This window comes from Sylvia atricapilla, chromosome 5, assembly GCF_009819655.1.
Source record: "Sylvia atricapilla isolate bSylAtr1 chromosome 5, bSylAtr1.pri, whole genome shotgun sequence".
NCBI classification, from domain to species: domain Eukaryota; kingdom Metazoa; phylum Chordata; class Aves; order Passeriformes; family Sylviidae; genus Sylvia; species Sylvia atricapilla.
Genome location: NC_089144.1, coordinates 39,426,159 through 39,453,573, shown reverse-complemented (window position 1 = coordinate 39,453,573; position 27,415 = coordinate 39,426,159). Strand labels below are relative to the sequence as shown.

Sequence of the window (27,415 nt, the reverse complement as noted above, 5' to 3'; positions counted from 1 at the left end):
AACACACACTGCAGCTGTGTGTACCTGCCATGTCTGGAGAAGGCAAGAAAGATGAGGAGGAAAATGTATGATGATGCCCCTTCTGCAGCACTGAAGTCTAAATAAGTAAATGTGATAGAAACAGATGGACTCTTTGTATTGGGTAAACAAGTTGGCAAAAAACCCTCAAAGCATTGAAGCATGTGACCTATTTGCCACATTCCTTTTTTCGAGGAAAAATAGCCATTGGTCTTAGATTCTTTCATGTGAACTAATTGAACTTAAAGAGTGTGTCCATATGTAGCTTTTTCACAACTACCTTTGATAGAAATCATGAAATTTGCTGAACACTTCATCTGGGTGATTAACTTCTAAGACAGGTCTAGAGACCATGTACATTTTTTATTTTCTCTGCTAGAATGTTTTGACCAGTTAGAAAGTTTTAACATTGTTTCTTTAAAAATTTCCTAATTGCTTCAGATTACTTCCACTACTTTTTTTTCCACTACCCAAATTAATTTGACACTATTTTTTCCATTTTTGGGGGGATTTGGGGTAGTATAGGGATATGATAGTTAAGAATGTCTATTTTGAAACTTTTTTTGAGTATGCTTTTCTGAAAAGGCTTCCTTTAGTACTTCAGGTAATAATTAGCAGAGATCTATTTGATTTCATTATTTCAAACGTTCAACTAATAGTTTATTTACAAAAGATTGTAATTAATATACAGCAACAACATTGTAATTGATTTACTAATTGCAATGTGCTGCAATGGATCCACAGCATCAACAACAAAAAGCTCCTTGAATACCAGGAAAAAAAAAATTCAACCAAATAAAAAAAATTCAGCCGGAGAAAAAACAATAAAAAGAATCAAACATGGACATTATTGATAAAACTGATAATAGAGAAGATGCTGCAGTTCTGCCCTTCCAGCCATGGGAAATTTCTCTGGAGAATGGGTGGTTCCTGCCTCTTTCACTAATTCAGAAAATGAATTTGAATTATCATCTACAGAATGCCTTTTGCTTCTACTGACATAGCATATTTTCACATTCTTGTTCAATCTCTTTTCATATGGGAGAAAAGGGAAATTATTACCATAACTGTTTATGAAAACTCTCCTTAAAAACTAAGGAATATTATTTCTTGAATTAATACTTAAAGACTTTCTACCTGTGGTCTTTTGAAGTGATTGCTGTATGTGATGTACTCATAAAATGGATATATCAAAAATAGTAACAAGGCATAAAAGTGACAAAATGTCAGTTAAAATTGGTAAAATTGGTAAACTTTTAAGATATACTTCAAAATTCTAAATACAGCAGATTTTAAACTGAGTTTTTAAAAATTTATTTGTGTCTTTACAGAAAGCTTTTTTTTAATCCTGATCTTACTGAGGAAAATTGAAATGTTGACTTTCTAGTAAGTTGGAAATTTTGAATACCAGCTAGCTCCATATATGAATAGAGGAAAATGCAAAGCAAAGTGGAAGGATGATTAGAATTAAAGCACTTTGTGAAAAGAGTTCATCAAAGAATTATGAGGGAAGTTAATGTGCATAGATCAAAATACATCCATACATTATTGTCAATCACAGCATTGTTTAGTGGTGAGAGACAAGTTCTAATGCCGTATCACTTGTCTTTCCAGAAATCTTGGATCCTAAGTGAATTAGTAGAAAAAAATTGGTCTTCAGATTTAATTTATATGGGATTTAGTTATTAATGTCCTGAGGAAAAAAACTTCATTAATGAAAGAATACTTCTCTTGAAGTGAACATGCTCCCAGATACCACAGGTTTCCATTTCATAATTACCAGGGGTTATGTTATATAAGGTACATGAACATATGCCATTTATTGCATTTGAGATTTGGTATTTGGCTTATTATAACCTTGCAGCATTCCTGGACTGCTCTTCATAGAGCTGTTGGGCAAATTCCATGCAAGATAAAAACTACTAACCTGTGAAAACTGCTAAAATTGCTGAATGAGATTAAAACTGTAAAACAGATTATAATTGGCATCGATATAAACTTTATCTTAAATTTTCAAAATTTTCAAAGTATGATGGTTTGGTTGTCTTATGCTGTTTGAGTATTTGAGTACTATTTAGTTTGTGACTGCTGCATATTAAGGATTTTGTTTCAAGCAGACTAATTGAACACTTTCAAAATATCAAACTAAGTGTAAGTAAGTTTTTAATTTGCTATGGTCATCTTACCATGGTATCCTGAAAGGAGATACACAATGGTTCAGCAGCTAACATAAAATAGCTAAAATATAAATAGGTAATATAAAGAATACAACATTGGAGCTAAGTTACTAGATGTAGTGAATTTTTAAAGTAATTTTGTTCAGTCATGAACAGTGGGGCAGGTGATCTTGATTCATTTTATGGCTGATTGAGAAAAGAATGGTGTTAAAGCCATTAAATAATGTTCTTAAAATATTCTAGAAGATTTCTGTATAAATACATTTCTGTCTGATGTTTAGAATTATAGTTACAGCAAAATTCTTTACCCCTGTGCTTCATAATACAAATTTTGCCAATAAAATTTTACATAATCAAGAAAGTTAATGACAGGTTAAGTATTTTGGTTTTGTTTTTTGATGTTGCAGGTCAAATCAAATATTTCTGATTTTATTTTTTATTTATGCCTGGTTTTTTTGACATGAGAGAATTAAATTTGTATGAAAACATAGGCTTAGCCAATGCTGGAAAAAGCTAATGTGAATATCTATTGTAATGAGGCAATACCAGCAAGTCCTGCTGGTGAATGCACATCTATCTTGAAGTCATTTATTTGCAGTATAAGTCATATTGCTGAGATCATATCCCAAATGCAGCATCAGTTATGGAATCTTGATTTTTTTTTTCTTTGTAACTGTACTCATACCAAGGCTTTCAGCAGCACATAAATTACTTCAGCAGAACTTGTTTCTGATGTAAATTTGACCAGTATGTTGTCCAGACTGAAAGCACTTTCTGGTACACTGAGTTTGTGATTTATTAATGTTGTTTCCTGTCTCTAGCACAGTTTATTTTGCAAATGACATCAACTTGGTTTAAGTTAAAATGCTGTGTAAGTTTTGTTAGGATCAATGAAAGCAATTTGGTGATTTTTAGAAGTATTGTTGTAATCTGTACTCAAATACTCATAACACTAAACTAAACCTTTTTATGTCTAGTATTCTGCTCTTAATGCAATTGTTTACTACAGTCTGTGATGCTACATTCTGGAACCCATTGATATTAATTAATCTTCTGATATTTTTTCATAACTATACCAATCTTATCTACCATGAAAATGTTTGTGTTTTTTTTTGTTTTTGTTTTTTCTTTTTTTTTTTTTTTTTTTTTTTTTCCTTTGTAGTTACTTTGGTAATTGTTAAAATAATCCTTGTTTTAGAAATTCCTTAGCTGGAGCCTGCATTAAAAGATAATTAGTCACTGTCACTTCTCCATTAACAGCGCCTATCAAATGGCTCAATAGACTCAAATGATGAAGCCAGTCAAGTCGTTGAACTTCAGGAGCTGTTAGAAAAGCAAAACTATGAAATGGCACAGATGAAGGAGCGTTTGGCTGCACTGTCTTCTCGGGTGGGAGAGGTGGAGCAGGAAGCAGAGACTACGAGAAAGGAGCTCATTAAAACAGAGGAAATGAACAGTAAATATCAGAGAGACATTAGAGAGGTAAGGAATTCACCACGGTCACCTCATATTTCTTGATTGTTGTTCCTGTCATATCTGCTACAAACTGATAGAGGCCAATGTACATAGAGCAGCAAAAGTTGAGCACTGATGAAAGCCCTTAAACATAGGAGACAGAAAATTTAAATTAAGAAATAGTACTAGAAATTTATTCCTTTCTCTCAATAAATGAAAGTAAAATTTAATTTTCCATCTCTTTTCTCCTCTTAAATCTGTGATGTTTCTCAGTATATAATCTCTTAGGCAGATCTTTTCAATATGTGTAGATGGTTAGCTTCTAGAATATATTTTAGTATGCATTAGCTATCTTTCTGTGACACTGGCTTTTAAGAAAAGGCTGGATATAGTTTCAGTGCCATGGTTTAATTGACAAGGTGGAGTTGTGTCATAGCTTGGACCTGATGATCTCAAAGGTCTTTTCCAACCTAGCTGATCTCATGATTTTGTATCATAGCTACAAGGAATCCCAAAGAATTCTCTTTAAAACTGAAGATTTACTGCTGAGTATACCTTACACTCCTGTCTACTATTAGCATGAAAATTAAACTGGTATAAAACTGTGTAGCATTTTAATTACATGGTTCCTGATGGGGGGTTATCTGTCGCATTAGGCAATGGCACAAAAGGAGGATATGGAAGAAAGAATAACCACACTGGAGAAGCGCTACCTCAGTGCTCAGAGGGAATCCACCTCCATACACGACATGAACGATAAGCTGGAGAATGAACTGGCAAACAAGGAAGCCATCCTGCGTCAGGTGCTGTGCCTGCCTTAGTCACTGGTTTTCTTTATACACAATGAAAATTAATGTTAATTTACTGTAAGAGGTTTCCATTAGGTTAATATGTTCAGTTTTAATGAACAGATCAGTTAATCTAAAAAATCTCAAATTGTTCAGCATCTCTAAATTTCGTATCAGCTACTACAGCTGTGAACAATAATTTCAATGTGTACATTCAATGTTGGAAAATAACTGTGTTTTCTGATAGAGTCTTGCATAAGTACACTACTTATTCCCTAAGTAGTGAAATATCTTTGCTTCTTTTGCAACAATTTTGGAATTTTAATTTCTAAAATAATAGCTTGAACTAAAAGAATTCCTTTCTGCAGGAGAGATCAAAATTTGCACATAATATATTCTAATGATTTTACAGATGAGTAAAGTGCAAATAAAATTTTAAAAAGCTAAATTAACTGTGAGTATCTTTTAAGAAAGCTTATAACATGACTGTGCTGCTTTCTCTCATGGTGCTTTGTTTCTATGGTGATTCCAAATCTGGAATGTAAATGGAACATAAAACACTGGTTTGTAATTTGAAGAATATGATATAACTGAAAGTGAACATGAAGTGAATATAATTCATACTCTATCATTCAAACCCAGCCTCAGTGTCAGACTTCTTTTTTTCCCAGTATGTCTTTAAACAATTTAAAGTGCTATATGGGAAATTAGCCTGTGTGATGGGATAATCTGCTTCTGTAATTGCATGCAGATATATTTGCACACATATGCACACATCCCCTTGTATCTGTGTGTATGTATGTATTCAAGTACTTCTTCAGGGAAACTAAACCATCAGTACTCAAACTCTCCAGCTTTTGCCACCTTCCTTAGACTATTTTGAGAGGTGTCTTCAATTTTCAGGGAAAAAAGCCACTCAACGATGGACAAAGTAAGATGCTTGTATCTGAGTTCTCATTATTGCCAATGTAAGTCATGCTGTGCTGCAGAGTCCTGCCTGCTCAAAGCAGGGATCAAAACAACTAGGCTGAGAGTATACACGGTCAGAGTATATATGGTCAGGTTGATTTGCAGCATTGAGATGAGAGAAGCCTAGCTTTTTCATGTTTTTTGAAGGAATAAAAAAGAATCTACAATCACACTCCATTTTCATTTTGTCTTGTATTACCTGAATTGAACAAGAAAGCAGCAGCTGTTAAAAAATCTTAATTGTGTGGTGCATCTCAGTAGGTCAGAAAATGCTGCCGTTATAAAAAGTCCTATTTCTCTTTAATAGTTACCACAAGTTACTCAATTTCACCTCTGTAAAATGAGATTTAATTGTAATAAATGAAATGTCAGTTTTAACTTTTCATAAGATATGATTGCCATTCATTCAGAAAATTATGTTTGGCAATTTATTCTGGGAATTCTGAACTTTTAGAATTGTACTTCTTTCCCATTTTAGCTCATATGTAAATTTTTCTGTAAGATAGACTGTATTTCCATTTAGAAAATTCATATTTTACTGGCACCAGCAGAATTATTTTGCTCAGATAAATACCACATACATCAGTGGAGCTTTTTCATCTTAATTAGTGTCGTTTTACAAGTTGTTTTATTCAGCTTCATGAGATCCTTGAGCCTCAAATCAGTAGTAAGACTGGTAGCCTCCATTGTTCCATGCTTGGGTTAATACCTCTCCAGTAACCTCTCCCACACTGAGGCATGTATTACCTGTTGTTAGGTTTTGCTATCATTTCACTGATACTTTAGAAAGGGAAGGAAAAACCTTAATATTGATTTTTATTTTTTATACTTGTTTATCTATCTTTGTCTTTCAGCTGGAAGACAAAAACAGACAGCTGCAAGAGCGTCTTGAGCTGGCTGAGCAGAAGCTGCAGCAGACGATGAGGAAAGCTGAAACCTTGCCTGAAGTGGAGGCTGAACTGGCTCAGAGAATTGCAGCTTTGACTAAGGTACTGAGAAATAGGCTCACTTCAGAAGGCCCATTGTTTAACACTAATTTGCAGCCCGATTCCTCACCTCAAGGATGAAACAAAGGTAGCATCGAGCTGATTTGAAAGAAGAAAATGTTTTTTGATAAGTATGTGCACAGGAATGGTTTCAATTCTGTGTAATTCTTAGCAGTTTGATGACAGGAAAAGTAGTTATCTGGAAGTTCGCCTAGGCTATGCTTACAAAGGAGTAATGTATTTCCAATACAATTGAGCATTACTTATTCTAGGAGGACTCATTTTACTGTATAAGAGTTTCTAATTTAAGGGTAGGCAGTGAGTGAAGTCCCTTTCCTACAGGTACTTCTTCTGGATGTTTTCAGATACCATGTATATAAAGAATACCTAGTTTTATTGCAATAAGTGCTATAATATCAAATCCTGGTGGCAAGTGGGTTCGTTTGTGCAATACAAATGAAAACAGCTTCCAGTACACACTTACAGGGTTTGCTTTCAATGATTCTTTGTATCATATATCTGCAAAGAAAAATGTGGAACTCTGAGTGGATTTCAAATTTTTTTTCTCTGATAAATTTATTTTATGGCTGCTTTCTTACAGAAAATAAGATAAAGATAAATTTTCAGGATTTGGTCTGTTTTTTATATTTGGTCTCTAATACTTTCAGGTGTGCATGTAGTTAATACTATAGCTCAAGTTTTATCAGCTTCATAAAGACATATTTTACTCTTCAGTTTAAGGTTTACTCTTTGTCTCTTAAAATTAGACAAAGAAAAATCCATTAAAGAGACTGTATTATATATAATTCTGATTTATCTAAGCTTTCCTTTCTCTATTGCCAAGGAATGCTTCTATTTATGTGGTGAGCTGTTTTTAAATTTGATGGACTTTTTGCAGTTCCTATGTTTTCCATTATTAGTGAAATCTTAAAGGCTCAGCAGCTCATTAATAAAGTCTGTTTTTAAAGTAATTTAGTTAAGCAAAAGAAACAAAGAAAGGAAGGCTTTTGGGGGAATTTGTGTGGGTTATTTTTTATTAAGGCAAGATCATAATTCAGTAATCAAGGGTTTGTACTGTCACTTTAGGTTTGTATGAATGGGGGTGAATCTGAAAGAAAGACTGAAAATTGGGGGAGGCGGCGGGGGGAGGAAGGCAAGAAGAATCAGCAGAAAGAGCTACATGAAATACCAAATAAATTTCATTGGATTTTAATAAAAACTCAAGAGGTGCACAGAAGAGCAATCCCTTGGCATTTTAACTCTTTTTTTCCCAGTTGTTTCTGACTCAACAAATAATCATATATTCTAATGCCCTCAGTAGTTTAAAAATACTGTTTTCTATTTTAAGAGGATTTTTCCTGATTAAGTTCTCCAGCAATTAGCCACCAGTAAGTATTTGGCAGTCTCAAGCATGTCTTTTCTTGCAAGTGCATTTTTCCTTGAACATATATTAACGACAAAAATTGTAAGAAGAAATCCCATTTCAACCATGCAGAACACTCAGGGACTTCCATGAGATACTGTTGTTATTGTGACCATAAAGCTGCAATATACATCTCTGTTTGTCTTCTTACATTATTTCATGGGATGTGGTTCGAGGGCTGTGAACAGAGCTGATGCTCCACTCCATTTCACTTTAATGTACTTGATCAAAGTTTTTGCCAAGTGGGAAACTCTGAGAAATAGGTTATAATGCTGGTTCTGTTCATTTCTCAGTGATTACATGAAAAAATGAAGACATGTATTTCAGTTAAAATTGTGCTGCCTTGGATATATGGCATGGAAAAGAATGTCTTAATTTGGCCAGGGGGCTAAATAGGCCTGTGGCCTATGTGTCTTGTATAAGATTTCTTTGCAAACTGTAGAGCTTAATAAAGTGCTGCTTTGACAGCTGTGAAGTTTCAAGTCCATTACTTTTCATGGATCACATAAATTAGGCTGTGAACCAGAGATGCTGTAATAACTGCAGCTTACTTTAGTTTTAAGTTATCTAGCTGGTCTGCCCTTATATGTGGCCAGCTATTCACTGACAACTGCAAGTCCTGCCTGAGGGGCTGAATAATGCTTAATTAACTTTGCCTTGGTTGGACTTCATGCCAACATACATGCTGTCTGTAGGACTCAAATTATCTGGCTGCAGAATCCCCGAGGCCTGCCTACCTGAGCTGTGTCTATGCAGAACAAGTAAAAGAGGAGCCACCAAATCAGCTACTGTTTCTGCACTGAAATAAAAAAGTCAAAACTGATTCTCCTTCCTTTAGTACTATGTCAGTGAAAGTGGCTTCTCTGAGATTAATGGGGTTACAATCATATGGAAGAGGTGAGTTAAGCTTAACATGCTTTATATGTATTTTAAAGTGAAGTAATGTGGGTTATCTGCTTTGCTGTGGGTAAAATATAAGACAAATAACTTACATGTGGAGATAAACCAGAACAAATATGTTCTGGATTTGGCTATGATTATTTGCCACCCCCACCCCACCCCCGTAGATTTAAAAGGTGCATGTTGCAGTTCTGCATTCAATATTTTAGATTTTTTTTTCTCATAATAAATCCGGCCTGGGATTCTGCAAATGAAGGATATAAACTGTGATCCTTCTGTTGTGTCAGTTTTTAAAATCAGTTCATTTTCCATTTTTTATGTATATAAGCTAGTGATATCTCTTTCTGCTACTTTTCCATGCCCAAACTTGTCCATAAGGAGTGAACTTCCAAAAATTTGGACTATACAGTGAACTTGGATAAGTACCCATAAATTTACCTGAATCATTTGAACTTTTCTTTGGCTTTGTTTTCACTGTGTTCTGCCCATTGGGTGAGCAACTGGAGGGTTAGTCAGCCTCTGGCAGACTAACCTGGAACAGCATGATCCCATACACTGTGCTGTCCTGCCTGGCCATCACACTGGTACCTGTCTGGTCATGACAAGTAGCACAGCTCTCAGCATGTATCCCAAGATTTAGATTCCCATGACTCATTGAGCCACCTTCTACTCACTCTCACAGTACTGGTCTGTTTGCCTGTCCTGGAGAAGAGGCAGTTCCTAGTAGAGAGAACCTTCCTCCTGTATTAACCTTTCTTTATTCCAGAAAATGTTTCTTTTTCTGAGAAGGAACAGGCACTGGAGCATCCAGAATCTTCAGATGGCTAGTCTGTTAAACGCAGTTTCTCCTTGCATGTGTTCAAGGAGAGGTCTAGTGAGGCCAGCCAGCATCCACCCACTTCCATTCACTCACTCCCACTTGTAGTCCTTCACCCCCTGGGTTCTTGTGCAGCAGAGGTTCGAAGTCACTTCTCTGACCACAAGACAGCAGTCAGCATTTTACACCATCATTCCTCTATGCAGGTCACCACAAATAACAGCCATGCTTTTCAGCTGCATTAGAGAAGCACTGAGAAGGAGAAGAGGAAACCAGATCATAATAAACCACATTTAGCATAGTAACACCTTCAGTTAATTTTAAAGGTGATAAAAAATGACTTGAGAGTTGGAGGCAAGTGGGACATTGTTTTGTGTCAGTGTGGATATGTGGTTTGCTTTAAGCAGGAAAGAAGTTGCAGAAGAAGTAAAAGCAAAATGTCAGCCATGAAAAGGATGCAAAGAAGGGAAAGAAGTTCTCTTGCAAGGAGTGGATGTAGTTATTAGAGAAACCTCTCTGAGAACAAGAGAGAGAGAGAAAATACAATGTATTAAAAGGAGAAGGAAGTTGGTAAATCCTCTTACAGGCTAGAGGGAAAAAAACACCTTTGAATGGGAGGAAAGCCAAAGAAAATTTCACATTTACAATGCATCCTGTCTGTTCAAAACCACCCCTCTTATTTTGCTTCTCTTTTCTTGAGAGTTTTTGCCCTGATAGGAGGAAGAAATGAAAGCAAATTCGACAAAGCTAAATTGAGGGAGCTGCTTACTAAACTTTGGACGTACAGAAGGTGGTGGGAAAATAAAGGAGGGGAAAGAAAGTGTGACTATCTATTTCAGTGTGACTGAAAGGTTGGGGTTTAGCAAAAGGGGGCACCTGAGCCAATTCATTTTGTCACACTGGTAACAGGTTAGATGTGACCAAGAAACTGATAACCTTGTGAGCTGTTGCAACTCTGTCACCATGGCCACCTATTTGCACTTTCAACTTCATAGCTCAGTTCAATAATGCATTCTTTCTTTGTGAATGACACCCTTATTAAAAGGATAAGATGCTAGTAGAAGATCTGGAGAGTGCAGGTGTTCAAAAGTCAAGGTCTCAAAACTGTGGAAATTGCTTATACCATTAGAAAAGTTTAGATTTGTTCCTGCAACCCAGAACAAAAAAAAAAATCTGGCACCTATATTGTACAAGTGCTTTCTGCATCTGAATTTGGATTTCTTTCTTTTCAACTAAGATGCAAAGGCCTAGAAAATGTGCAGTGCCATCAGTAACAGATGATGTGAAAGCAACATCTTTTTTGTGGGCGCATTAGCAGCAGGAGTACCAGCAGCGTTTTAACAGGGTTAGAGATCACACAAGCTGCTTTGGTATTCCCTCAATGCAGAGTTTTCCTGACTGTTACTACCTTGCACTGGCTATTCCATGGCATAGAGTGCAAAGTGAGCAGTAACACTCATGCTGGTTTCTTGTAGGGGTCAGATATCATCAGGTTTTGTCCATATATTTTTAATCCAGTTTAAGATGCATGATTTCCCAAATCTATTTATAACTGAATGTTCTGGATAAATACTTTAAATGCTAGTTGCTGAATACCACACAGTGTGTCATATTAATCCTCATAAACAAGAGTAGGAGCAAACAGGCATGCAAGTCTTACATTGAAGAAGGAATCTAGGAAGATTCCTATCAAGCAAGTAGTTATGTGAGCTCTAGTTTATGGTTTTTAACTCAATTAATTCTTAGTAAAACAAGTTTGAAAAAGTCCAGATTTTCTTTAGGAGTCTCAGAGTCCACAGTGGTCTGTGCTGTCTGATGTGCACCTAAAATTCTGCTCTGGAAGCATGACAAGCACTGATGTCTCAGTCTCTGCCTTGTGCCTCGAACCGCAAGGCCAAGATGGACACATTCAGTATTTTTATAGAAGGCTGCCAAGTCTCTCCAAGAGCTTATTCCTTATAATCTCTGGGTCTGACAAAGACACATGAACAACAAGAAATTGTAACTCCCACAGGTATACCAATTCTAAGAGCATGGCCTGGGGAAGTCCTTAGGGAAGGATTTGCAAATCCTTTAGCTAATATCTGACTTGCTAAAGGGGAATTTTGTTTGGAGAGGTCTCTTTGTGACTTGGTTGGGGGCCTTCCTCAATGTGAAGGATGATGGGAGATGTTGAAACTCTTATTTTGGGAGTATGTTCCAGCTGGGGACACAGGTTACTGGAGCCCTTTGTCTGCAGGTGGGTTTCTGCAAGTCAGAGAAGATGGGGGTATGTACATGTGTTTCTGTCTGCCCTTTTGATTCCCATCCCTGCTGCAGGGGGCTGTGCCTGCAGCTGTCATAGAATAACCAGTGGTTAAAATCCCTTAGCTGCTTTGAGCCCAGAGTAGATATTAAGTCTGTGCACCTGGGCTTGGTCTCTGCCAGACAAGCACTTGATCCTAATTATGGAATATCTTGGCTATAAAATAATTTGCTCCTTTTAGAGTAATACATATTAACACTTTCAGAACAAATGGTACATAAAGAAAACATGAAATATTCTAATACATTTGCAGTGTTTAGAATAATGAAGTTTGTTTTGATTCTAAGGCACATTTAAATTAATTAACTTTCAAGTTTCTCTGTTCTACCAAAGAGATGTAAATGTAGCACATACCTTGCTGAATTATTAAAACAGCGGGGATTTATGAAATAATAGGTAGCTATAAGAATCTTAAAATAACATCACTTTCTTTCAAGAATGTTGTCTCTATAAGAATTCAGGTAATATACATAATTCTGACAATAATTTCATTCCTTCTCTTCTTCCCAAAAATTGTTAGACCTAATATCACAATTATTTTCTGCATTGAAAAGTTCTGCTAGGTATTATGACATGATTTGGACTGAAAAATTTACATTTTTGTTTGGGAAAAAAAGGTAAATTATACAGCCAACTGGACAGACTGTCCTTTCAAGGACAGGTTATGACTGGCAGCACCACATTTAAGAGGATGTGAATGAGATCCCTTTGAACTTAGGAGTTTTACTTTCCTAATCTTCATATTATGCATTAAGCTTCAACTAAGTATACGGAAGCAATGCCTTAAGTTTTAGCTTTCATATTTTCCACATTCTGTGCTGCATTAGGATATAATTCGGAAGTTCATATAAAGTGTTAGTAAGTTCTCCTCACAGAGAGCAGTAAGTTTGTAGTTAGACGAAACAACCCTTTTCCAGCCTGAGAATCAAGGACACCATTGCAGCTTTAGGCCCCAAAAGTATAAACAACAGTGAGTTGAGGAGAGCAGTCTGGGAGGATGGGAATTCATAACCTGAAGCTGTAATTGGACAATTGACCCCAACATGTAAATGGACCAAAACTTATAAAAGTGTGAAAACACATGATCCATTGTCCATCTTGGGTGAAGCCTAGGCCTGGCAACTGTACTGCCCAAAGTGTATTCTTGATAGGCCTTTTTAATAAATGCCTACTTTATTCCTTTAACTGTCCAGCCTCTCATCTAGGTAGCCTCTCAAGGCATCAGAAGCAGTGAAGTTTAAGTAACTTGCTTTTAAGATTCATAGTCAGTTAATGAAGATTATAAGGAGTTGAATTTTGTAGGAAGGTGGCCCCAGTGGGTTCTATATCTCCCTCTAAGAAAATAGCTTCAAAAGAGGTAGAATTACTTAAGTCTTCTCCAAGCTTTGGTGATTTCAAGTCATCTCATGACCCTTGGAAATGCAAAAAGGGATGGCATTGAACCAATGATGCATTCAGGACTCGAAAAGGGGAAAATTCTATTCTCTACAGAGCAGGATAAAACTTGCTCCATTACTCTGTGGAAAGACATCTGTTCTGCATTCATAGGGACTTAACTTTTTCAACCCTATCTTTCTAATTACCCACTTGGGAGAGGAGGCAGTGCATTAGCATTGGTATGCTGAAACGGACTAATAAGTAAAACAGAGAGATAAGTTAAAGAGGATCATAGAAGTATTGTTGCTGGTCCAAGTTGTAATAAACAGCCTAAATAGTTTCAGGTAATAAATAAGTTCAAGTACATCACAATATGCCTGCTTCATGATCAGAAACAAGAACTGCACTTGTAAATTAGTTTAATTACCAAGACTTCTCCTTAAATTTTGAAGAATCTGAGTTTTGTGAATATATTATTAAAAGAATACTAGTGATTTTCAAAGTTAAGCAATATTCATGTATTTACAAACCAGAATTTATATACATACATATATACAAACCAGAATTTTCTTATGTGGATGTTTTCATATCAAAAGCTGCAATTTATGTTGATACATGACTAGATCACACGATTGCTTTCTGTATGAACTTTAGCTCTTGATAATACTACTGAGTTTAAGTTAAGGTAATTTTAAGTTATTATGAACATCTGGCAATACTCTGATACCTATTCCTAATTTATCTGATAAATCATTAGTAGATAAGCACATGAAAAAGTCTCACAGAATCACAGCTGTAAAATTAGTATTTCTTGTGCATATTAAAGTTTGATAATCTAAAGATGGAGTTCAGATCTCTTTGAGAGAGGGTGAATCTGACAGAGTGAAATAGCGTTTGACAGGCGTGAGCTCACAACTCAGAGGAGTAGCACTCTCTGTATGCCTTATGCACATTCCTGTTTCCATAGAAACAAAACCAATATAGCATTTCCCTTTATTAAAGTGCTTTTTTAGTTTTTGAATAACAACATAGACTTGTTTGATATGACAATAACATAAATATTCATGTTTCGCCACAAATGACCTAATTAAGGTCCACTTCTTTCAGAAATAGTAATGAATATTTGGTTGGATTATCATTTCTATACTCAGTAATAACTTTTCATTATTATTAATGAATTTTTATTTATAGGTTGTTCTTTTATCTGATGACCTTGATCTTCCAAAGAGATTCATCAGGGTGGATCTTTTCAAAGGGATGAAAACTATATTGTTTATTCAGATGAAGGGCCTTATGTAGTGTGTTCTAAAATGGCATACGAAAGCTTGAGCCTTGTCTCTTTTGACATTCTTTCTGTTTTCTAGAAATTAGGGAATGTACCATGACATTGCATAGTTATGTAACTGACCAATCCATTACATAGTATTTATGCATTGTAATCATTCCTAGAGAATGGCAGAAGAATAATAGACGAATTTCTGATGTTGGCTTCTGAGAGCCTGGTTCTTTTGTTCACTTTACCAAAATAAAAAAAAAAAAAAAAAAAAAAAAAAAAAAAAAAAAAAAAAAGGAAACAACATTAGATTAGACAGTATTGCTTTGAATCCACTCTGTAGTAATGTGTCATCAGCCAGCCATCACTAACCTTGAACTTCCATGTGTAGGTTGATAGCTTCTTTAGCATTCCATTATTTTCAGTTTCTCCATATCAACTGCATCTTATTCACCTAATATCAGTATAGTTTATTCCATGTAAAATCTGTCAGTTGAAAGTTTAAATTTTCAGTCACACTTTTCTTTTAAGCATTCTGTGCTGTGTTCTGTTCAGTGTCAGTGTCTTTAGTTCTGATTTTTCAATTTTGTCCCTCTCCTTTTCCTTGACTTGTTAGTCTGATCCAACCTCTTCTACCTCATCTGATGATTATCAATATGTTATGGAAGCTAAACTACAAGAAATGATCTCCATACGTAGGAAGGTAGTCCTACTGGACTTTACTTTCTATTGCTGAATAGAATCCATCTGATTTGTTTTCATTTTCTTAAACTTTTTGTTTTTTAATTGATAATCAACCATCGTGCAGTTCAGTGCTTCAGGAGCTTACAATTTTACGATGGCAGGTTTGTGTTCAAACCATGCACAGTCTGCATGTTACATTTGGCTGATTTCATTGCTCATAAATAACTCCAATGTTTTGCTGATGCTTGGATGTAACAGGCCCTTGTAGCTGACACATTTCAAGCAATGCTGTTCAGCTGCCTGTTTAAATAAAGTTTATTTTTGGAAAACTAAGTTTGCAGTTAGTAGTAGCTTGCTTTATGTTTTGTTTAAACTTTACTGAGATAAAAAACTTCCAAAGATACCTAAATTACAGAAAGAGTCTTTCTATTTTTTTACAGGCAGAAGAAAGGCATGGAAACATCGAGGAACGCATGAGACACTTAGAAGCTCAACTTGAAGAGAAGAATCAGGAACTTCAAAGAGTATGTGTACTGCAAACAGCTTCTGTGCACTTTTCATTTGCCAGTGTAGTGCTACATTATGTACTCCAGCACCCAAAACTCCCTAATGCAAATATTTTGTTTGTAGCAGTGATGGCAGCATCTTCTTACTTTACTTCACCATCTTAATACACTAATTTATGTCCAGTTGCAGAGCTGAAAACATTCTGCTGTTACAAAAATGGATGTGCATTAATCAATAACTGTAATTACATTTCCTGTGGAATTCTTTTAGATGGTTACAGTTACCTTTCTTTAAAAAAAAAAATGTAATGATCCAAATCCGTACTGCTTAATTTTGGACCCTACCAATCTGTCTCATCTATTCTACATTAAAGGCAAGGCAAAGAGAAAAAATGAATGAGGAGCACAACAAAAGATTATCGGATACTGTCGACAGACTTTTGACAGAATCCAATGAGCGTCTGCAGCTACATTTGAAAGAGAGAATGGCAGCACTTGAAGAAAAGGTACAGTACAAACAGCAGTATGAAATTTAGCTTAATAAAGATTTCTTATATTTTCTACTTTTTTTGGGGATGGAGGCATCATGCTGATGTTGTATTACCAAATATTATCACAAGGGTAGTCCAACTTACACATTTAACTCCTAATTCAAGAATGGGCTCAAGAGTCTTCCCGGAAGTGCTATGAATGTGGCTGAATATTTTGACTCAAGTGTTTATCAGCCAAGAGCCGATGAAGAGATTGAAAAGGACCAGTGTGTGAAGGGCTGCATGAGGCATGAGAGAAAATGGATAAGAACAGAGGAATGACCAGGTTTAGATATGCCGTCATTTCAGTGTTTTAACTTGCTGATTTCACCTCACTTCCTCTGGGAAGAGTAAGATACTGTCACCACAGGAGAAGGAGCATCTAGCCTAGGAGCATCTAGCATCTATTTACAGATTTTCCATGACATGAAACAATGTGGTCCTGCAAAATTCAAAGCCACTGACCTTTGTATTGGCCCTCTTTAATCCCTCCCTCTTCTATTTCACTTCCTGTATGATTTGAGGGAAATATTTCAGCATTTTTCCAAAGGGCATTTCAGAACTTCTCAGAATATGCACTTCTGGTTTATATCATTGAAACAAAATATGGTATGGAGGGAGAAACAGGCTTGCCAAAAGAAGTTGGGGGAATTGATTGTGTAAGGATGAGGCAATTGCTTTGCTGAACCAAGATGCAAATGTTTTGCTAATCTAGAAGATACATGCTCCTATTTGATTGAATTCTTCCAGCATTTAAAATTTAGTATATAATCCAACAGAAGCATTAAAGAGTTTAAATTTTGAAGACCAACATACATGAACTTTGTAAATGTGTACATATATATAGTGATATCTGATACATTAACATATCTCTAATTCTTTCCTCGCTTATTTTTTTCTCTTTATTTCTAGAATGTTTTGATTCAAGAATCTGAAAGTTTCAGGAAAAATCTGGAAGAGTCCTTACATGATAAGGTACTGTGAAATACTATGATTTTATCTGGTTTTATCAAAAATATTTATACTTATTTGGAAATATGTATATGGAATATTAATTATCCAGATATCATGAAAAATCTTCCTTACACAAATGAGAATTCCTTTAATCACCTAGATGCAATAAATAGCCTTAGAAGGTCTCTGGCAGGTGTTCTGAGCTAAGTTCATGGTTGATATCCTAGCTTCAGGAAGTCAATACCAAAATTCATATGGATTTCACCGGCTCTAGAGTTTTTCTTCTATCAGTTTTTATTCCCAAAACGTCTTATTTAACAGAGATGTATGCATAACTGGTTGCACTTTCATAGTGAAGAATATAATTTTTTGATTTGATGCAATTCTTCCTAACAAGTGCAGTGGCATTATGCTAAATATAGCTGAAAGTGACCTTTCTTCATTCCTTGCAAATTAACCCCTAATGCTGTTTAGTGAATCAGTCAAATTGATTATAAATATTTCTTCCAATCCCAGATGCTAGGATTTTGTTTTGAAGTTATTCCTGCCTTGAGTGCAATAGGGTACACAAATACATTTGCATTCAGATTCACAGAAGTGTTTTTGCAATTTATTAAATCACTGTAAAAGAAATTGTATAGAATTTTAAAAATATAGCTACAGTCTATAATAATATAAATGTATCATATGGAATCAAAATCAAGACCTTTGAGAAAAAGAAGAAAAGAGGTATCTGTAAAAAAAAATAAACTATTTTCATCTACATTTTAGTTAACCTGTAGAGAAAGGCAGCAAGATTAAAGTACCTAAAAGGACAACCTGTTTCAGTGCCTCACCACCCACACCATAATGAAATTCTTCCTGATATCTAAAACCTACCCTCTTTCATTTGAAGCCATTATCCCTTGTCCTGTCGCTACATGTTGTGACCCCAGAGCTTCTGTGTCTCCTTTTGAAGCGATTTGTTCCACTTTGATGAAGAAACTCATGAAGTAATTTCAGATAGATGGACATGACACAGATACTATCTCTAATCTCTAAGTAACTGGCAAGTGTTACCAATAAAGTATCAGTCATCTCAGTAATTCTGTTCAATCAATAAATATTTTTAAAATACTCCAATGCTATTTCAGTAATTATATATTAATAATTCAGTAATAGTAGTCACTGAAATTGATATTATTTATAGATACATTATTTATAGATACATTATTTATAGACATTATTTATAGATCAAGAAGATCCTTATCCTTCCTAGCCTTTTGCAATACTGAACATTTTAAACTCCAGGAAGAGCATTGTTATAGCTTCATCCCATGTTTGTTCTTAATTTGTTTTAAAATTCTTTGATTCCACTTTGTAAGTAGATAAAAATTATTTGTAGAATTCGGGAAGAGTGATTTTTTTCCTAGTAGTAGCTGTAAATAGTGGGGTTATTTTAGTTAGGTCCAAAAATCCAATTTTGTGGCAAATTGTTATTTTTTGCCAGCAGTACCTCATAGTAGAGTAAAATCAACTCAAAAAGAGCAAGATGCATAGCTGCAGTCTGAGTCATCTAAAATGCACTTCTCTCTAGTCTCTGTCAGTAAATATAAAGGCCAGTATGCAACCCCATAGCATTATAAAATGAAGCAGGGTGGAAAAGATGATCTTGGAGATCATTGAGTCCAGCTGTTAATCTTGGTCTCCAAAGGGCAAGCAGTGAGTCACATGATGAACTGTGCCTGGCTTTATAGTAGGAAAAAAACAAGTTTCAAGGACAAAGTTGTCCTTCCAGTGCTTCCAGGCAGTGGTAAAATAACAGAGTGCTATACCACCTCCTCTTGATGCATACGTCTCATTAGCAGTAGTAAGACTTCAATGAGCTTGCTTTTCTTATTAGAATAAGTGTTTCATTCAGTATATCTTTGCCTACTTGATTAACTTTACGAGAACAATGTCTTATAAAATAAATCTATTTTGTATGACAAGTAAGTATATCTTACTCCTCTTATTTCCAGGAAAGACTTGCAGAAGAAATTGAGAAACTGAGGTCTGAACTGGATCAAATGAAACTGAGGGCTGGTTCTTTAATCGAACCCACCTTGTCAAGGTAATATTTTGACAAAAGTTTTCTCACTCTAAGTTGAAATAAACATAAATGTAAATGGCAAGCATTTACCACAGGGATGTGTTCAAACCACATGTAAATGTGGTCATGTATTTCTTTTAAAATGTAAAATCTGAGCAATTATTACTACTGTTGCTTTTCACTCTTTTCATAGGTAAACAAGGCCTTTTATTAGTGAGTATATACTGAAATATTATGGAGATTAACAAAAGTCTTTAAAATTGTGAAATGTTTTGAAAAGTACATCCAAACACACATTTTTTCCCAGATCTTAAAAATAAATTAGAAACAAGCCTCTTTAATGCTGAAAGTGATCAGCATTATTTATGATCCTGTTTATTCTATAAATATCTTTTTCTATATTAGCAAGTACTCAGCTGTGCTTTGTGTGTAGCAAAAGACCACACAAATGTGAAGACATTATTCAGAGAGATCTGAAAACATCGTAATCAAACATTTAACATTGTCCCTCTTTTGATGGAAAGCCCATATGGGAAATGAATGCCACAAAAATAACAATTAAGAGCTGAAAAGAATTTATCATTCTAGAAAGTCCTTCTCACTTAAAAGTGTGCCTTGAGATTAAATTATTGCTTTACTGATAATTGTGTGCCTTGTGCTTTTTTCATAACGAGCAAAAAAGTTAGTTTTTAAAACCTGCCAGCACACCTGCCAGACAAAGCTCATGGACCAAGACTAAATTTGGAACACTGTATTCATCTAAAGGTACTCTGGTTCAATAGGTTGTGGTTTTTTTCCATCAGCTATTGCCTGTCTCACCTGGACATGATTTTTCCCTCATCTTTTTATTATTTCTTGGAATAATATTTTTCTATATGTAGAGAAGTTTAAGTTGATGAAATTCAGGATGTGATGCTTTTAACTTTTTCATTTTTGTTCCCTTGGGAATGTGATTATAGGCACATGTTTTTCTTGAAATTGCTTGCAGGGACACAGGCTATTGAGTTGCTGCAACAGCAGCTTTGGTTTTGGAGCAGTCTCCCTTGGTGAACAGCAGCTTTTCTTGCTGGATAGATGAATATCATTAGCTTGTGCTCCATAAACAGGAGCTGATTAGCCCTTGTCAAAGGGCTGTTTGAACTTGATAAGCTATCTAAATATCTTGGGAATTCGGCAGATTCCACTAAACAGTAGACTTCCCCTTATGTAACCTCACCTCATGAAGCTCTCAGCTCTCTCAGGCACAGCAAGCTCTGAGCATTAAATACTTCCTATTCTCAGCCTGTATTCAGTTCTGAATTGGCTGGAGTTTGTGCTGTCAGGAAAATAATGAAGCTGGTCAGTAGATGAATATCTACAGCTAGAGATCAGAACCTGGACTGTTTCTTTTATAATGCCAACTTGCTTCACAACTGCCAAAAATTACTGATTATGAGAATAAAGTTCTGTTGAGACAATTACTGTACACAGAAGATAAAAAAAGTCACTGCCCTATGGGATTTTTTGTTACATTTCACTTTTTTACTGTGATCATGCTATTCATATATATTTTATGTGGAGATTGCTGGTGTGTTAAGACACAGAGATTGTTCAGGTCTCTGCTTCTGTGATTGAATTCTCAAATGGTGCATGAAGCCTTTGCTCTTTCACCTTGTTTACACAGCCCATGGTTAGGATGCTTTTATTGCACCCTGCAGTGAATTTCTGGTGCTGCTGTTTGACTAAGGACAAAGAGGTCAGGCACCCCTGCTTGTAAACAAGAAAAGAGGTGCTGGAGTCATCTTGTATAAGCATCACCACAATATCCCAAGACTTACCAGGGCTATAGGAAAAATTGGGAGTTAAAGCACTGAAAGTGTCATCAAATAAAAATTAGTAATTCCTAAATAATGTTATATATCACAGGTCAGTTCACTAATATTTTCATAATGTAGAGCACAGATGTACAGCAGGAAAGCTTTAATCGATATGTTCACTCATGAACATGGAACATGCTTAGAGTAACCTCAGGCATATTTATGAATATACAGGATAATACATTCAGCTGCCAGTTCTAATTATCCTGAAATGTGCATTTTCCTAAAAGTTTTGGACAATAAGTTTTTCTATGCATAGCTTTCATTTAAAAAAATCAGAAGTTTTATTATTTGGTTCTCCCTAATTTTCTCATACAATTATTTCAATTTTTCACTTTTAAATTAAGCTTTCTGATGTTGTTTTCTCATTTATTATGTGATGCATAAAAGTTTGTTTGAGAAGAGAAACCTGTGTTGCTAGACTGAAAGTCATTGGATTGTTGTTGTTATTCCTACGACTCTCTCTGTCTGTTTATGTAATTCTGTTTATAGACCTCATCTGGACACATCAACGGAGCTGAGGTACTCAGTGGGCTCACTGGTTGATAGCCAGTCTGACTATCGGTCAACTAAAGTGATAAGGCGACCTAGAAGAGGCCGGATGGGAGTACGCAGAGATGAACCAAAGGTTAATCCCAAATTTCTTCTCATATATTCCCTGATAAGAGAATGTATTTGAAGCTGTTAAGCTTATAATTTGTGGAGTTTTCTTCCAGGAAGAAAACAACAGCAGAAGAAACAGCCCACCAAACAATAAAACACAACCCAGAGAGTGGGGGTTTTTCTGTAACTGCCCAGAGAGCTGTTGTACAAGAAGAAAGTGTTGAAGTTTAGACATCAAAGTTCAAGCTTACTTGACTATTTGTCTTTACAGAGTGTCTTTTTGTATAAATTTTCCTTATAGTAATTGTACACCTAAATTAAAATCACGTGAAAATACTCTATGCTGTTTGGTGTAGTATTGTGAGCATTAATGGAGAGCTAATAATTGAATAAATATTTTGAAGTGTCAGTTGCTTTCCTTTCCCATTTTTTTTCAATTTTGCCTTTGTAGTTTTCTCTGACATAAGCCATGTATGTCCTAATTCCTGCTCAGGTGAAGTCACTGGGCGATCACGAGTGGAACAGAACGCAGCAGATGGGCGTTCTGAGCAGTCACCCGTTTGAGAGCGACACTGAGATGTCGGACATCGATGATGATGACAGAGAAACACTGTTCAGCTCCATGGACCTGCTGTCCCCCAGCGGCCACTCCGATGCCCAGACTCTGGCCATGATGCTTCAGGAGCAGCTGGATGCAATCAATAAAGAAATCAGGTATGTGGCCTGAACCAGCTGTGATGCACTTGTGGCGACAGCTTCAAGCCTCCTTTAGTGCTTGAGTTCAGGTACCATTCATGGCAGTTAAGAAACAACTTGTTCATGTAGAGGATTGATAATGTGTCTGCTTTCCAGGGGAGAATATTCATTGTGTGAAGATAACAACTGAGTCTTTCTTTCCTAACCACAGAAATGTCTTTCAAAAAACTTTCCTAGTGAAAAACGGTTGGCCAGTTGAAGAGAAGTAAGTTAGAGGAGGCTAACACATGGCAGATTTCACAGATTACTTTTCATAGTCCTCTTTTCATGGTCTCTTTCACTGTTATGCATGACTCCACTTGCTCACTAACCACCTCCTATCAGAAATATTTTATTTTAGTGCTCTTCATGCCTTCTTCTGGCAATTATCCTATGTTAAATCTAATATATAAGCCACATTTTTTAAGACATGGTTTTGATTCTGTCTATAGATTATGACTTTTCATGCTCCAAGTTGGATTATAGTGCTTGGAAATAGCTAATGAATAGAATATATCTTAATAATGTCAGTACAAATTAAATGGAGTGGTAGAGAATCAAATTATATGTTTTAATTGATTCTTATGAATTAAACCATATTTTAAGCTTAAAGCATTCTTACATGTTTTGCAGTAGGGGCAACTTTAAAAAAACTTGTTGTATGAAAAAAAATCCTCTCATTAGTGGCTATTTTCCTAGAAGGAGATGAAGTAAATGATAGATATATTAGGGACTTCCTGGTAATACTAGAAAAAGAAATATAATCAAAACAAGACAGACTGATTTGGCAAAAGATAATTATTCTCTGATCAAGGTAACTTTAAAGTGAGAACTGTTGGAGTATATTCAATTTGGGTAATTTTTCTGTTCAGGGAAAAACCTTTTATTATAAATCTAGAGCTTTGCATTTTTTGCTGTCCCAGAATGTGTTTGTTCAGATAGGATTACCGTTTTCTCAAACTTTTTCCTACACCTGTCAAGTACAGAGTCAAAGAGATATTTTGGTGTTGGGAAGGTAAATCTTTTAAAACAGTGTACATAAAAGAAAGAATCTTATCCATATTTTCTGTTATTACAAAAAAGTCAGCACTGTGGCCAGTTCAGGAAGCTGTAGATGCAACATTTGTATTTGTTTTTAAACAATACTAAGCTTTTGTAAGTTTAACAAGTAATGCAGTAAAGGGTTTTCACAGGGAACATTACTTGCAGGTGACATAGTGTGATATTATTTGTGCCACCCTGAATCAGATCACTATTATACTTAACCCAGCATCTTGACTCAGATGTTAGGTGCAGTTTTACCTCAAAAGCGGAGCAAGGCTGCACTTTTTATACAGCCATTTTTACTGGAAGTCTACTGAGAGTAGTTTATTTCCTCAACTGCTAATCTTGTACTGAAGTACAGGCTTTTGTTATCATAGCATTATTAAAGGACCAGGTATGTAATTTTATATTTTTTATATGGTTCAGGAAAATTGTTCTACAGGAATAGTCTTATAAACTGTACTGCATTTCATGCCTTCTTGTTTTTTTTAATTGACAAACACTATAAGGGTTTATCCGTTTTTTTGAGATATCAAAAGAGATTAAAAAATGTATTTTGACTTAGATTTGTTTTATTAAAGATGATTCAGGATTTAGATTACTAAAATGAAAAACATTGTTATAATTCAATATATTATTGGTCTTTAAATTTCTTCCTTGCATTATTTCAAAAAGAACTGTAGATGTTGTATACAAACTCTGAAACGGATGTTAGGGATGAAGATTTATCACACCACAGGAGATTTTAGGTTTCTATTTTCAGTATATCATGGTTTATATATTATTTATTGTACTTTCTTCATTTCACTCAAAAAAGTCTGGTACACTGTTTCAGCCTCCCCAGACTTTGCATTCTCTCATCTAACATTGATCCCTCATAATTTTTCCTCCCCTTTGCAAGAAAGACTACTCCTAGCACAGGTTCATGGGGAAAGAGCTTATAAAAAATACTTTATTTTAAAGATTTTTTTCCATTGGACCTGCAGTCACAATTGAAAAGCAAAACTAGAGAGCCCAATGGAAGCATCCTGTTGAGGTGATAGATGCTTAAGAAGCTTATATTGCTTGCTAACAAGAAGCAATTTAATGAAATTCAGCTATTAATAAAACAGCTATCATTTTTTCATCAAATTTCAGGGGTAAAACAGACAATTTGTTTTGCATGTTCTCTTGTTTTATTAATATGGATTATTTTATCAATTCTCTTCTTAAAGGCTCAATTTCATTTGACTCTTAACTTTGTGATTTACTAAAAGATAATCAGATGAAGCCAGCGTAAGCTTGGAATTAATTGTCTGTGGTAAATTGGATTGTTAAACCCACTTTGCAAAGGAATCAATATTCCTGAAATGTCATGCATCAAGTCTTGCTGTTGAACACATTCTTCAAACAGGTTTTGAGGATGAAGGAGTTGAGAAAAATAATTGATATCTCGTGATTAGGAAAATAATGGTGGAAAAGGGTATTTCTTAATTATATATGATACTCATCTTCATTTGGTCTTGTTTTCAAATCTCATTTGAAATGAAATCGTTTCTACTTTTGCTCTGGGGACACGGAGATGCAAATACAACAAGAGCATTCTTCTTTTCCTTAATAAGGTTAATCCAAGAAGAGAAAGAGTCGACAGAATTGCGTGCTGAAGAGATAGAGAACAGAGTGGCCAGTGTGAGTCTGGAAGGCTTAAATCTGGCCAGAGTTCACCAAGGTACCTCCATTACTGGCTCAGTGACAGCATCATCACTTGCAAGCTCATCTCCTCCCAGCGGACACTCAACTCCCAAGCTCACCCCCCGAAGTCCAGCCAGGGAGATGGACAGAATGGGGGTTATGACGCTGGTAAGAAACCTTACAATGACACTATTTGATGTGATATTTCTTGTGTGAAATACTTAATCTTTTCACTGTATGACTGGCTCATCTCTCTAATTGTTCATTCACATCTTCATCATGCATACAGATAGCAAATTCTCTAGAATATACCCATTTGGTGTCTTTGGGCTTTGTTATAGTGGTTTTGAGCATTGCGTGATTCACTAGGGGCTTGGTGATTGGATTACAAAGGGCCTACAGCACACAGGGTATGGAATTAATAAGAAACAGAACTGATCATTGGAATTACTTGCATAGAAATAATGTTTACTAATGGAAAGTTAAGACATTCCTTAACTTCTAACATGTGATTGTTTGCATACTTTTATATTTGGTATACTCTTTTATACCTGCAGCTCTTTTATGCAATCTTCATGACCATATATCACGCACAATGAAATAAGTTCTTTGGTTTCCACTAATTCATTTAACTGATATATTTCAAATTACAGGTGGCTCACACACAGACAGCAAGCTGCCATGAAATTACTGTGCAAATAATTTCTAACATTGCTATATCTTTGAGGACATATTCAAAAATGTCTCATTCGATTTGGAAAGGGATTTGTAAGGAATTTAATTTTGATCCTAGACAAAGAGAAACAGTACATCTGTCAGATATCTGAAGATAGTATTCATCAACATGTTTAAGATGTACAAATCTGATACTGATCTGAGCACAGATGCAGGTTTCAGTGTGAGCTACAAACCAGTTTGGAGCTGGGGTGAATTAATCCCTTTAAGTACTAGGAGACAATCAAAGCAGCCCACTCTGCTGTTCTCATGCAGGGAATAGAATAAGGTATGCATAAGCTCATTTTTTATTTGCTTTTTCTCTGATGATCATGTCACCAATGTCTCCTTGTGATCCATTCCTGGGAAGCAGTAATGCTGATTCCCTGTGGAGCCTTTCCTAAAAGAAAAGGTTGCTAAGAGCAGCTGGAAATTAAGCCTGGCTGTTCATTCTTCTCAGCTGGGAGTAGGGACTTTTCCTAATGTTCATCTAGACAAGCATTCCCTTTTCCTGGGAACTGACAACTACTCATACCCACCTCTGCTCCTCCCAGTTTAGCATGGTGTTTGCTGCCACCTTGGGATCTGAGGTCAGCAGGGAGGAGGTCCGGGCAGGCGGTCATAACTTATCCTCTGCTGCCCGGAGTTCTCACTGCTGAACAGCAGAAATGAAAATATTGGTTGCACAGGTCATTGTGGAGGAGGTGAGTGTGCAGGCTGCTGTGCTGCCACCTGCTTCACCAAATCAGCACCTTCCCAAATGCACAGTCTGGTTCCTTTTCCCCAGCCATTCCAAGTAAGCAGTCTGGCTGGGGGAAAATCGCAATGGTTGAACTCCCCCACCACCTGCTCTGCCTGGTTGGCAGGATTTGAAAACTCTAGCTTTGGGTCAGTAGGTTCATCAGATTCAAACATGAAAGGACAGCATAGCCTCTGCAATTCAGATTGCTGTGGTATCACTGGCATCCAGCTCTAACTGTGCTAAAACTCAGATGGATTTGTCTGTCTGACTTGCAGCTAAACTCTTAACTTACCGTAAGCAGTAGAAGCATCCCCCCCATAATATGCTCAGCAGTACAGCCCACAGCTTTGCTCAGCTGCTTCATCAACCATTTCAGGACATTTCTGCCCTGCATTGTTTCAGCAAGAGTTCAGTGTCAAATATCACTTCCTTGGTGGGTGGGAACAGACACAATCTGTCAGACTTCCTCTAAATGAAACTTTGAGTGGTGATGAAGTTTGTAGAAGTCTGATTTCTAGAGCTCAAATTGCCAAATGACCCTGTATTGGTCGGCTGGAGAAACAGGACTGTGTGAGTTTCCACAGCCTGGGTCCATGGAGTAAATAAATTCTGCCAAGTATCTTCAGCTTTCCTTAAATGAATGAGACATCTATCAAAAATAAAAATGCAAAAGGGGTTGAACAAGACCCATTCTAGCAGTCTTCTACTGCCAAGTAATACTGCAGAAGACAGGTCAATATGTATTCATTTCCTGAAAATACTAGTCATTTTTTCAGGCATGGTATTTGGTGACGGTATTTTGTGGTTTTACTTGGTG

At 35.9% G+C, this 27,415-nt stretch overlaps 1 protein-coding gene across 2 annotated transcripts in view; it reads left to right on the top strand.

The window, feature by feature from the left end:
• Window positions 1–27,415, top strand: part of PPFIA2 (PTPRF interacting protein alpha 2) — a 145,226-nt gene that overhangs the window by 71,509 nt on the left and 46,302 nt on the right. Inside the window, exons 6-15 of one of the 2 annotated variants that reach the window (XM_066319228.1) lie at window positions 3,456–3,677; window positions 4,307–4,453; window positions 6,262–6,396; window positions 15,613–15,696; window positions 16,053–16,184; window positions 17,121–17,183; window positions 19,163–19,254; window positions 21,582–21,717; window positions 22,186–22,406; window positions 25,073–25,310. In XM_066319228.1, the coding sequence (XP_066175325.1) occupies window positions 3,456–3,677; window positions 4,307–4,453; window positions 6,262–6,396; window positions 15,613–15,696; window positions 16,053–16,184; window positions 17,121–17,183; window positions 19,163–19,254; window positions 21,582–21,717; window positions 22,186–22,406; window positions 25,073–25,310 (1,470 nt within the window). Of the gene's footprint in view, window positions 1–3,455; window positions 3,678–4,306; window positions 4,454–6,261; window positions 6,397–13,839; window positions 15,192–15,612; window positions 15,697–16,052; window positions 16,185–17,120; window positions 17,184–19,162; window positions 19,255–21,581; window positions 21,718–22,185; window positions 22,407–25,072; window positions 25,311–27,415 lie in introns of those variants that run through there. The other variant, XM_066319229.1, reaches the window with a different exon arrangement.